The 12,387-nt window shown below is 36.7% G+C and overlaps 3 protein-coding genes across 3 annotated transcripts; all 3 read left to right on the top strand.

Moving 5' to 3' along the window:
* The first annotated feature begins 843 nt into the window (after positions 1-843).
* On the top strand, positions 844-4,529 carry LOC107463429 (protein FRIGIDA). The gene is made up of 3 exons (XM_016082226.3): positions 844-1,824; positions 3,260-3,435; positions 3,527-4,529. The coding sequence occupies exons 1-3, from the start codon at positions 930-932 to the stop codon at positions 4,322-4,324; spliced, it is 1,869 nt and encodes a 622-aa protein (XP_015937712.1). The 5' UTR covers positions 844-929; the 3' UTR covers positions 4,325-4,529.
* A 450-nt stretch (positions 4,530-4,979) lies between these two features.
* LOC107463347 (pentatricopeptide repeat-containing protein At4g21065-like) lies at positions 4,980-6,753 on the top strand. The gene has a single exon (XM_016082133.3). The coding sequence runs from the start codon at positions 5,023-5,025 to the stop codon at positions 6,709-6,711; it is 1,689 nt and encodes a 562-aa protein (XP_015937619.1). The 5' UTR covers positions 4,980-5,022; the 3' UTR covers positions 6,712-6,753.
* An 858-nt stretch (positions 6,754-7,611) lies between these two features.
* Positions 7,612-11,202, top strand: LOC107463434 (GDSL esterase/lipase At1g71250). The gene is made up of 5 exons (XM_016082231.3): positions 7,612-8,556; positions 8,639-8,766; positions 9,203-9,445; positions 9,827-10,085; positions 10,594-11,202. Exons 1-5 carry the CDS (start codon positions 8,292-8,294, stop codon positions 10,815-10,817), a joined length of 1,119 nt encoding a protein of 372 aa, XP_015937717.1. The 5' UTR covers positions 7,612-8,291; the 3' UTR covers positions 10,818-11,202.
* The last annotated feature ends 1,185 nt before the right edge of the window (positions 11,203-12,387 follow it).

The raw sequence follows: 12,387 nt of genomic DNA, 5'->3' as shown, positions 1-12,387 counted from the left end.
TTGTGCAAATTTTAAGAGTTTTCATTGCTATACACTTTTTCTTTCTATGTGATAATGCAAGATTTAATGTCAAGATAAAATTATCTTTTATAAATACATGGCAAAGAAATTTATGTCATATTACAGTCAATTTTTTTCTTCGATATATTTTTATTTTTCTTTATTTCCATTTTTATTAATGTAAAATTTGAATTTCTAAGCAAAAGATTATATATTAAAATTAGAATTTAAATTATAGTTCAATGTAAAATAATTTATACATTTTAATGTTATTGATCCCCTCTTCTTAGACTCAATTTGGATAAGCAGTTTAATTAAGTTCTTTTTGAGAAAATAACTTAAACAATAAATATTTATGTTAAAAATAATTTATAAATAAGTTATTTTGTATTTGATTTTTTAGTTACAAAAGTGCTTATTTTTAAAAGAAAATGTGATAAAAAATTTTTCATTATGAGAGAAATAATTTCTTTTAACTTTTCCTTAAACACTTAACTAGCTTTTTAAAAAGCTATAGTTTAATTTTAAAAATTGTATCAAATGTTGATACTACTATTTTTCATAAATTAAAAACTCAAAAAATAATTTTTAAAATTGTTCAAATGTGCCTGAGTGAGATTTTCACTTTTGTGTATAGTAAGCAATCGAATTCATAAAAGTTAAATTGTTTCATAATTATGCAACTTTTTATTATTCTTTTTTGACGATAATTTTTTTATCTGTACATTTTTCAATGTCTTTCTTTCTCTTCTCATGGGCCATAGCCTATTACTCTAGGCCCATTTTATAACACCCCTTCACTGGTAACTACACACTGCTTCCTCTGCTTCCTCTTCCTAATAATCTTCCTTCCTTTTTTTCACAAAAAGCATTCAAAAACGAAATCCATTTTTTTTATTTATTTTTTAAAATTAATTCTATTTTCTCCCATGGCGTCCCCTTTAACCGTTAAGGAAGAACAACATAAACATCTTCAACACAATTCCCCGACAGCAACAACAACCGCAATAACCATCAAATGCGAGCCACAAGACCTCCCTAACAACCCTTCCCTTACTCCGCCGCCGGAAACTGAACGCGCCGCCGAAACAATAGCGAAATCGGTGAACGACCTCAACAGCTTCTCCGTCGCGATACAAGCGTTCAAGGCAAGGTACGATGAGCTCCAGAACCACCTCAACTTCATCGACAAAGCCCTCGACGCTAGGTCGAAGGAGCTCGAATCCCTACCGTCTTCAAACGGCGTCGTTCCGTCGGAGCCGACGCAGGCCGAAACCCTAGAAGGCACCGAGGACGAGGTTCTATCACTATGCCAAACAATGTGCAGCCGCGGGTTGCGGAGGTACGTGATTTCGCACATCTCTGAACCCAATTTGCTCCGGGAGAAGGTTCCGGCGGCAATCCGGAACGCTCCGAAGCCTGCGAAGATCGTGCTCGAGTGCATAGGGAGGTTCTTCCTTCAGGGAAGCAAGGCGTATATGAAGAAGGACTCAAACATGGTTCGGGCGAGGGAGGCATCGGTGCTGGTTCTGGAGTATTATCTTCTCTCTGGCTGCGTTGGTAGTGAGAGCAATGTGGTGGAGAATTCGGTGAAGGAAGAGGCGAACAATGGCGCGGTTGCGTGGAGGAAGAGGTTGATTGTGGAAGGTGGTGTGGCGAAGGCTTCTGAGGCTGATGCAAAGGGTTTGATTCTTTTTATTGCTTGTTTTGGGATTCCGGCTGTTTTCCGAAACGAGGACTTGTCGAATTTGCTGAGGTTGAGCAATGCCAGAGAGATTTCACATTTGCTTCGCCAATCTCAGACCCTTCTTAAGAGGGTTTCAGGTGAAAATTTCAATTTTTTTTTTCTTTAATTGCGGTTGTGTTGTGATTACTGCGATTTTAAAAAATTGTATTGTAGATAGTTTTGAGGAAAACATGGCTGGCTCTTCTTGCAGAAGCAATGTTTCAGTTGCAATGCAATGCAAGAGGTTGTGTATGATCAAATTCAAATATTTGAACTTCATGAAATTTAGCAGAATGCAAGAGCTACTGCATGATAATGTTTGGTTGTACTGCTTTAGTTTTGAACTTCATGAAAAATGAGAGCTGTTTCGTTTATTTGGATTGTTTAGGGAAACTGTTTCATACAATTTTTTGTTGAAACTTGAATGGCAAACTAATAAGCTGGAATCTGCATGTTGTTGTAATCATGAAACCCTCAAGGATAAAGTGGCCAGTAGCTTTTATCCATACACTTGAATTTGGTTCAAACTTCAAAGTAAATATCTTTTAATTCTTTTAGAGGACTAAGTATCAGGTGCTCTGCAGGGATTCTTTGATCGGCATCATTATTACATTGATTGCGATTATGAGGAATAATTGTACTTTCTCGTGTATTTGTGGAGGCATTAAGAATATGAATCCTTATCTTTTTATGGATATAAAACAATAGGCTCTCAATGCCTGTCAACTTATCTTTTATGTCAATGCGCATCTGACAAGCCATTATCATTGCAATCACCTGATTTTATTGTCAAGATCATCCTCATTTATAGTGCATTATAGTTAGATTGTTTTTTTCTATGATGGATAGGATAATGTGACCCAGAAAGAAGAGGGACTTTCTATTTTCCCCTTTCTGGAGTAGTATTAATTTGTAAGTTATAACTACTTGCTACACTGTTGATATTGTAGATGTTAAACCCCGCCAAATTGGCTTTTTCAACTGACTTTGAGTTACATTGCTGCTAATCTGACATAATTCAACAGTGGGCATTTTCATTTTATAGCAGAAGCAATGTGAAGCTTTTGCAATTGAGAGTCTTAAGAGTTAAGCTAATGTCATTATTTATATTCCATCGCATATTATAGGAATGCTTGTTACCTAAACTACATTACTGATTTGGATATTACCCTGTTGGCATTGAATTTTCAATTTTTCAAACTACTTGATTCTCTTGTGACAGTTAAGCCTAATATAGTTTAGAATGACAAATCATTTCAAGCTTGTTTGGTGAAACAAAATATATGCAGTGGTTGAAATTTTGAAGTAAAGTGCAGTGCACTTATCTTGTAAAATTTTCCATTCTTATATCATTAAAATAAATTGAGAAGAACTTTTCACCCTCTACCAAGCAACAATGGGCTGATCTAAATTTTTCCATCCCAATCTGATTGCATTCTGCCCTATTTAACCCTTGAAGATTGATTTTGTATAAATATGTTGTATTCTGAAGCGTTTTCCACAATCTGAATAATTTGTCTGTTTTGGCCACAGAAATTGCCGATGGAATAATGAAAAAGGGCTCCGTTGTTGAAGCAGTTGACTTGGCTTATACCTTTGGGTTTGAAGAGAAATATTCTCCTCAGACAGCACTTACATCATTTCTACAGAAATCTGAAGAAGCTTGGAAGAAAACCAAGAATGGGTCACACGATATTCCTAGATTGCTGGTATACTTTAGTTGAATAGCCTATGCCGTTATCTTTTATTAATTGCTTTCCATTATGAATATTGACCTTGATGGTATTTTATCTTCTACAGAAGGAAGCAAATGTAAAATATTTAGCTGCTTTGAAATCTGTAGTTAGCTGTTTGGAAGGTCATAAGATCGGCTTGAATGAATTCCTTCCTGGGTGGGAACTTAAGGATAAGATTAGCAACTTGGAAAAAGATATTAGTGAAATCAAGAAAAGAATTGAAGGGAAGGCCGTAGCGCCCAAGAGAAAAGTGGATAAAAGTAATCCCTCAAAGAAAGTGAAGCCTCCAGAGGCTAAACGACCAAAGTTTGCTCCAAAGGATCCGTCTATCGCATCACCTTCAGTTGCTGCCTTGCAAGAGCATAGGATTGCTAGGCATCTGGATGCCAACAGCTCATATGATGTTCCACTCACAGCACATTTGCTGGATGGGAGATCCTATGGCTACTCAAACAATTATCCTGCCACATCATCGCTGCAACTTGGATCTGTTTCAGGATCCTTGCCAGAAAGCTACCTTGGTGGAGCAGTGGCGAGCGGAGTTAATATGGTTGGAGGAGCCATAGCTAGCTCTGCTATGTCAGCCGGAATCACTGCCACAACTAGTTCATATTCTGGCTATCAAGGAGATGCGAGATTAGACAATGTTGGGAACAATCATCTTTATAGATGGCGTGGAGTAGGGGAAGGGGTATCTTCTGATGACTGGTCACTGGTGCAGCGTTATGCCGGACAACCTACATCGGCACAAGCAAGTGCAGATGGTTTTGCAGGCATGCCTGATTATCGCTCAGTTGCTGCTGCTAGCCGCGGTGGAGGTTCTGATTTGTATAGCTTTGCCGATGCAGTTTTCGAATTGTAGTTATTCTTGGCAGGAACCTCGTCGGCATTAAATTGCCTTTTTTATTTTTTGATCAGTTAGAACTTAGAAACAAAACAAAGCATCTTCCACGAGATTTTTTACCTGCCTTTGGAGAACAAGCAGCATAGTTGTACAATGTTAGTGTATGTATGATTTCACAGAATATATCCTTCTTGGAGTTTATTAATGTTATTACAGGAATAACCATACCATTGTGTGCCTTGCTTGCATATTTACCCACTTTTTCAAGCAATACTTTGTTAAAAACCACAGAAAGAAAGTGCCTCTTTCAATTAAGTAACCTAAATTTCAGTATGGAGAATAGAAAAGCTCTATCCTCGGATAAATAAATCTCCCTTTAGAGAAGATAACTCACTCTTTTAATAGACATTATTTCAAATAATAATAATGGAAAGTACTAGAAAAAATTTTCTAAAATGAGAAAATTTATAAAGTAATAAAATAAATGATTAATCTTCGATAAGTTTGTAATTTCTATTATGTGCAAGTCTTAGCACTTTAGTAATTAGATTAGGCTCTTGTTTTTTTCATTTTATTAACTTGTTGCTTGATCCAAAATTCCAAAATGCTAGTGTTGGCTTAATTACTTGCTTACTTATAAGACAAATGTGAAGAAAGAATGTTGTTAAACAGGTCTCTTTGAAACAACATCCGACGTTGTTGTTGAACAATGAACCATGAACAATGTATACAAGCTGCACGCCAACCTCATCAAAACGGGGAACCATTCCAACCCTGTTTCCCTCCGAAGCTTCGTCCTCCACTGCGCCCGATCGCCACTACCCGAAGCTCCACGCTATGCAGCCACCCTCCTCCTCAGCCACCCCACCATCACCGTCCCCGGCGACCCCTTCCTCTTCAACACCCTCATCAAAACCACCCCTTCTTCCTTCTCCATCTCCCTATTCTCCTTCATGCACCGAACCCCCCACCACCCTTTTGATCACTTCACCTTCCCCCTTGTCCTCACCGCCTTGAAAAGCCATCTTGACCCTCACCATCTCCACTCACTCATTATCAAGCTTGGATTCTACTCCAGTCTCTACGTTCACAATGCACTTATTGGTGCTTATGGTTTTCGTGGGTCCATTCAGTTTGCAGTTAAGGTGTTTGATGAAATGCCCCATAGGGACTTGGTTTCTTGGTCCTCCATGATTTCTTGCTTGGCAAGGAACGGGATGCCTGCTGAAGCTCTTGGGGTTTTCCGGCAAATGCAGGTCCAGGAGTGTGGATTGAAACTCGATGAGGTTGTTATGTTGAGTGTGGTGTCTGCGGTTTCGAGCTTGGGAGCATTGGAATTGGGTATATGGGTTCATGGTTTTATTTTAAGGAGTGGGATTGATGTTGGGGTTCTGTTGGGCACTGCGCTTGTTGATATGTACTCGAGGTGTGGGTCGATTGACAGGGCAGTGAAGGTGTTCGATGACATGCCACATAGGAATGTTGTTACTTGGACAACATTGATCAGTGGGTTTGCAGTTCATGGCAGAAGTAGGGAGGCCTTGGAGGCATTTCACAGGATGAGGGAGTCTGGTTTGAAGCCTGATCGCATTGCTTTTACTGGTGCATTGGTGGCTTGTAGCCATGGTGGTCTTGTGGAGGAGGGTTGGCAGGTATATGAATCCATGAGAAGCGAGTACCAGATGGAACCGATGCTGGAGCATTATGGTTGTATGGTTGATCTCCTTGGTCGAGCAGGATTGCTTGATGAGGCTTTTAAGTTTGTGGAGGAAATGCCAATCCAGCCAAACTCTGTTATTTGGAGGACCCTGCTTGGGGCTTGTGTGAATCATAACTATCTTGCATTGGCTGAGAAAGCCAAGGAGCGGATCACTGAGCTGGAACCCCATCATGATGGTGATTATGTGCTTCTGTCGAACGCCTATGGAGGAGTTGGTAAATGGGTTGAGAAGGCCGGGCTGAGGAATTTGATGAGGGAGAACAGGATTGCAAAGGAGCCTGGCTGTAGTTGGCTCCATGTTGATCAAACAGTTCATGAGTTTGTATCGGGAGATAATTCTCATCCACAATGGGAAGAGATTTCAAAGTTTCTAGATTCAGTTATAGACACTGTGAAAGTTGGAGGTTACACCCAAAATACCTCCAATGTGCTGCATGACATCCAAGAGGAGGAGAAAGAACATTCTCTGGGTTATCATAGTGAGAAACTGGCAGTAGCTTATCTGCTTCTTTATCATAGGGATAGAAGGATCATCAGGGTTATCAAGAATCTTAGGATTTGTTATGACTGTCATAGTTTCATGAAGCATGTTTCAGGTATCTTTGACAAAGATATCATTATTAGGGACCGAAATCGGTTCCATCATTTCAATAAGGGATCATGTTCTTGTCGGGATTTTTGGTAAAGCATGCAAGTTCAACCTATAACCTATATTTCAAGTCCTACACTCAACAACTTGCAACAATGTTCATTTATCTATTTATAATTTCCATGCCAAATTCAGGTACACTCTCACTTCCTAATCACTAAACAAGCTTTCGTTTCCATTTTTAAAAATATTAAGGATACATATTATGTGATGTGTGGGAACCATGTCGACTCACACATCATTCACCGTTGGATGAAATGTGGACCCCAATTAGCTTGGGTTCATAGCCCATCCAATAGGATATGGTCGACATAGTATCACATACAATGTATATACACATAACACACCTCTTACAAATATTATGCTTAAAAATAAAATGTAGTAATCTTTTATCGATTAGTATCTTGAATGTAAACATCAAGCATTTGTAGAAATTATGTATTTATGTTGCCATTGTAGTTTCAGTTCCTGTGGACACCAAACTATAAATATCATGAATAAAACTATCTTTTCCATTTCTACTGAATTTCGATAATCCAAGTTTGAAAGATTTAAATTTCTTTTTTACTTGGTTATATTAATATGTAAATAATTTTTGTTGAAACTTTATTTGATAAAGGATTATGAATCTTAATTATTATATCCTTTGGAACAATACTACATCCTTATTTGTGCTTGTTAGAAGTCATTTCAGATAGGTGTAAAAGATAAATAAATTAATAAATAAATAACAAGTAAAACGGAAGCTTCCAACCCTATTCCTCGATTAGAAACTGACACGAATTCTTTTAGCATATCTATGGTTAATATGCATGTTCTACGTGCTGACATGGTACAACCTGCAATTTGCACATGAACTTTTGTTCCATGTCCAGTTTCTCAATCCATAGGTTTATCCAAGTATTTTAATTATTAGGGTGTTTAATTAGTTCATTTTCCCCATAAATTATTTAATTAATCCAATAAAATTACTCTAAATATAATAAACTACCAATTTACTCTAAATATAATAATATAATAATATAAAAGCAAATGCTTTTCATGCTATATGGGATACGGCACCACCTTGTGAAGCAACTAGCCTGTGCGTCATGGTTGGCCGCCTGTCCCTGAATGGATTGTGTTGCATGAGGTTTTCTTTGTTGTTTTGGCTCTCTTTAGTTTTGTCGGTGGCAGTACATGTATATTTTTAATCGAAAAAGTCCCAACTCCTTATGAGAAAATTTTGCATGTTCTTAAAGCACATTTAATGTATACCCGAAAAACATGCACAATCAATATATATGCTTGATAAGTATACAGCTCATTATGGTGCGAAGACACAATCTAGCATCACCTTGAGTAACCAAAATAAACTTCTTTTGTTACTTTCCATGCTGGTGAGGGGTTTTCTGAAGTGTGAAGGCAATAATTCAGTGTCCATTAAGACCCCAAAGTGATCACCATATATGGTAAGATAGCATGGTCATGACTGAAAATGCCTAATATATGCAGGAAGATGGGAAAAAAAGAGAATAAATGTGAGAAGCACAAGAAATACACATCCATTATTTCCTTATAAGTAGAACTTATTCAATTTAGTTTTCAAAGCATCAAGAACTAAAAGAGCTAACAAGATGGTGCACCGTTCGCTAATGGTATGGATTGCGTTTTGGACTCTACTTTTGATTTCTGTGTCGGTAAACAACGTGTCCACCGCGACACTATCACCGATGCCACCATTTTCGGCTATGTTTGTGTTTGGTGATTCATTAGTGGATAATGGGAACAACAACTACCTGGCCTCTTTTGCAAAGGCCAATTATGTACCTTATGGCATTGATACTTCATGGGGTCCAACTGGGAGATTTTCAAATGGAAAAATGCTTGTAGATCTGCTAGGTACATAACTTTTTGCCTTTTTTTTTTTTTGTAATTACCAAAATCATAGAGTATCTTTTGAGCTGATAAAACAGTTTTGCAGGTGAATTATTTGGCCATCCATATCTACCATCTTTTGCAGCTGCTCAGATACAAGGCAGGAACATTACCTGGGGAGTAAACTATGCTTCAGCTGCAGCCGGGATACTCGATGAGACGGGGAGAAATCTGGTAATCTTTGTACTGATTAGTTTTGTTATTTTTTGAAAGGCGTTATTCACATGAAGATGTCTTCGTGTGAAGATGACAGCTGAGATCCAAGTGATTATTAATGTATTTAACTAAATTAATTGACATAACATATGTCCACATTTCAGTTATCATCTTCATATAAAAGACATCTTCAGATGAATAACCACCTCTCTGAAAATGTATTTTATGTGAAATTTTCACATCTCGTTATCACATTTACTTGTGAACGAGTCACTTACAAGTAAAACAGAAATAACATGGGGGAAAAAACATAGCATCTAAAATTTTCAGATCTGTGTAAACACATTTTTACTCTCCCACTCACTCACCCCTGTAATGTTGCTATCCAAAAATTTCATACGAGAGTGTATATTCCTGTATGTCCAGATTTTAACTAACGGATTAAACGACACAGGGAGCACGCATTACCTTCAACCAGCAGGTGCAGAATTTTCAAACAACCGTAACCCAGCTGAAGACAACAATGGATGACATGAATTTGAGTCAGTATTTGGCGAAGTCATTGGCAATAGTGAATCATGGAAGCAATGACTACATAAACAACTATCTCTTGTCAGGACTATATTCATCAAGCTTCCTCTACGACCCAAAAACATATGCTGATATACTCATACAGCAATACAAAACTCAGATTCAGGTAAATTTTCCTATGCATCTTGTTGAAAAAAAAAACGTTAATTAGGTCCTTGCTAATCGTTTTGTTAAAAGAGTTTGAAATGTTCTTGGAATATTTGTTTTTATATTCAATGTAGGATCAATTGTGTAATATTCTAGAAGCGAATATTCTAAGATTATATATAATATAAGATAACTATTAGTAAGGACATAACTGAAATTTTATCTAGTATAGGGATTAAATTATAATGGCTTCATTGAAAATTTAGTGAAATTATACGAACTAACTGAGTAATTAAGAGAGATGCTAGGAGATATAACAGAAACTATCAAAACAGTGTCTATAATCTGTTCTACATTTATTGCTTAATCTTAACACAAGGAAGGTGCTACTATTCTGCAGCGTCTGCATGATTTGGGGCTGAGAAAGTTCTTGCTGGCAGGTGTTGGACCACTCGGTTGCATACCGAATCAAATATCCAAAGGCCTTTTCCCATCAGGAATGTGCGTGGATGATGTCAACGCAATGGTTGGAATTTTTAATGATAGATTGAGATCCTTGGTTGATGAACTGAACACACAATACAATGGTTCATCAATTTTTGTTTACGGCAACACTTATGCAGCTCTCACGCAGATTATACAAGACCCAATTGCTTATGGTAAGAAATGTCCTTAATTATATGGTTATTAATCTAGGGGGTGTATTTTGCTGCTCCTTAATTAATAATGGCACTCCTTTATTATTATTCCTAAATTGTCCTCAATTTCTATGAGCTTTTCTCATTACCGAAAACATAAAATAATGAAAATGGAGGGTAACATGGACAAATTATATAAAAAGAGTGACATTATCAAATTCAGGAATTGCAATAGTGTAAACTATACTGAGTTCTCTTGGAGGTAAATGGTATTGCACATGAGGCTAGGGCAGGTTAGTGTCATGCTTATAAGAAAAGTGATTATCACATTTCATAAAATCTATTAACACACAATGCCTTAAAGCTTAAACTTCAAAGGAGGTTAGTGTCTATGTTTTCAAATAAAAGAATATCATAATTACAGAGTCAAAAATGAAAAAATATCATATGTAATATCATTTAGTCTTAGAGAATCAACGTTCTTTTCCATTATCATCATGGCATGATGATGTATTTTTTTCATTTACAGGTTTTGTTGTGACTGGTAGAGCATGCTGTGGAGTTGGAAGTTTTCAAGGACGGATAAGTTGCTTACCCTATTCCATTCCATGCAGAAACAGAGACCAGTATGTGTTTTGGGATGTCTTTCATCCTTCAGAAGCTGTGAACAAAATTCTTGCTCAAAGAGCATTCAATGGATCATCCTCTGATTGCTACCCAGTTAATGTGTCTCAGATGGCACTATTATTCTAGCTTACCTATATTTCCTATTGGGCAAACCATAACTTCAGTTGGTATACAAAGGATCACATTATTATCAATAATTATTCAACAAAATTCAAAGTAATTTCTAAGGGTGGATTTTAGTATCGATGGATATCATTTATTATTGAGTTGTTAGAAGCCTTTTATAATTTTTGTGTTTAAGCTGTTTCTTGATGCATATTTGCTTTACTTGTGTTATACATGTCTAGCGTATGATTGTTTCTTGAGAGTTCAAATATGATTATGCAGTGAACTGTTCTATTGAGAAGTTTCATATGTAATTACTACTTTGTAGTTAATTACAAGAGTGCATGGCATGTTTCTCGCTCAAAAAAAAAAGGAAAAGAAAAGAATAGAGATTGTTGTTTATGGATTTTGTACTTGGTTGGTTTCATCCTTAATTTCTTTTTCGTCTGGTGAGATTTATTCTGTAATTTTCTCTAGGTCAAAAGTGTATGTTTGTCATGTTATGTTTCTGACTATTGTATCCTGTGTCCCAACCGGAAGATGTATATGCAAGAAAATTTTTTCAAGGATCAGATTAAGTCAATTCATGAGACAAGGATTGCAAAGGAAGATGATTTTGAGAGGATGCAGCAGGAAGAACGTGAGAAGGTTATGCAGTCAAGTACTGCTCCTTTAAATGCAGAGGATCGAAGACTCCGTAAGCATTGGTCATTATTGAGTGTGTTTTATTTTCCATTTGCATCTGATGTACAGCTATTTTGTATTCAGGTAAATTTTTATGGAGTTAGTATTCTCTAGATTATTCACATGAATTAGGTTTTCTTCCAAATCTATCCCCTTCAACCTTCCAATTTGAATAATCTAGAGAATAATAACTTCATAAAAATTTACCCGAACACACAATAGCTATACATCAGATGCAAATGGAAAATAAAACACTCAATAATGACCAATGCTTACTCGAGTCTTCTATCCTCTGCATTTAAAGGAGCAGTACTTGACTGCATTTGTGATACAGTAAAGAATGTGGTTTAATTATGTTGTGAGTGCTGTTTATGGTGAATTTCTGCTTCTTTGGATACAGGGCGGATGAATATCTGAAATTTGTTGAGGTCCAAGACAAAGAAATGGAGAACTTTGTTGCTGAAAAGGAGAAACTTTTGCGTGCTCATGAAGAAAACATTACAGCATTGAAGCACAGGCATTGGGAGGAAGAGGTGCAGATGGAGAAGAACTTCGATGAACAACTTTCAAAACTCATGGAAAAATATTCGCCCTCTCAATCAGAGACCAAAGTCAGTGGTACCTGATGATTGGGGATGCAGAGACTCATACAGAGAGATAACCACAACTAAAAAAGATAAAGATAAAATCAGAATTTATAGAATGACTATTCAATGTTGGGTACTCAGATTTTGGTGCTATAGATATTTGAGAATCTGACAGATTTGGTACTTTATTTTGGTTTTATTTAGCTGTTGTTTGAAAGGCTAATCTTGAAATTTTCTTGCTTGCATGCGGTACTATTAATAACAATAGTTTTTAACTTGGTTGATCTTCAAATTTGCATATTGGGAAGCCTAATTTCCTA

The sequence above is a fragment of the Arachis duranensis genome, chromosome 8 (assembly GCF_000817695.3).
Source record: "Arachis duranensis cultivar V14167 chromosome 8, aradu.V14167.gnm2.J7QH, whole genome shotgun sequence".
NCBI lineage: Eukaryota > Viridiplantae > Streptophyta > Magnoliopsida > Fabales > Fabaceae > Arachis > Arachis duranensis.
The sequence above is the reverse complement of the archived record's forward strand: the minus strand, read 5'-3'. Positions and strand labels throughout refer to the sequence as shown.

Excerpts from the sequence above, each read along its gene's own strand:
- LOC107463429 (XM_016082226.3), top strand. The coding sequence starts at position 930 with ATGGCGTCCCCTTTAACCGTTAAGGAAGAACAACATAAACATCTTCAA. Across the intron at positions 1,825-3,259 it reads CCTTCTTAAGAGGGTTTCAG|AAATTGCCGATGGAATAATG; the intron begins GTGAAAATTTCA and ends TTTTGGCCACAG. Across the intron at positions 3,436-3,526 it reads ACGATATTCCTAGATTGCTG|AAGGAAGCAAATGTAAAATA; the intron begins GTATACTTTAGT and ends TATCTTCTACAG.
- LOC107463347 (XM_016082133.3), top strand. The coding sequence starts at position 5,023 with ATGAACAATGTATACAAGCTGCACGCCAACCTCATCAAAACGGGGAAC.
- LOC107463434 (XM_016082231.3), top strand. The coding sequence starts at position 8,292 with ATGGTGCACCGTTCGCTAATGGTATGGATTGCGTTTTGGACTCTACTT. Across the intron at positions 8,557-8,638 it reads AATGCTTGTAGATCTGCTAG|GTGAATTATTTGGCCATCCA; the intron begins GTACATAACTTT and ends ACAGTTTTGCAG. Across the intron at positions 8,767-9,202 it reads ATGAGACGGGGAGAAATCTG|GGAGCACGCATTACCTTCAA; the intron begins GTAATCTTTGTA and ends TAAACGACACAG.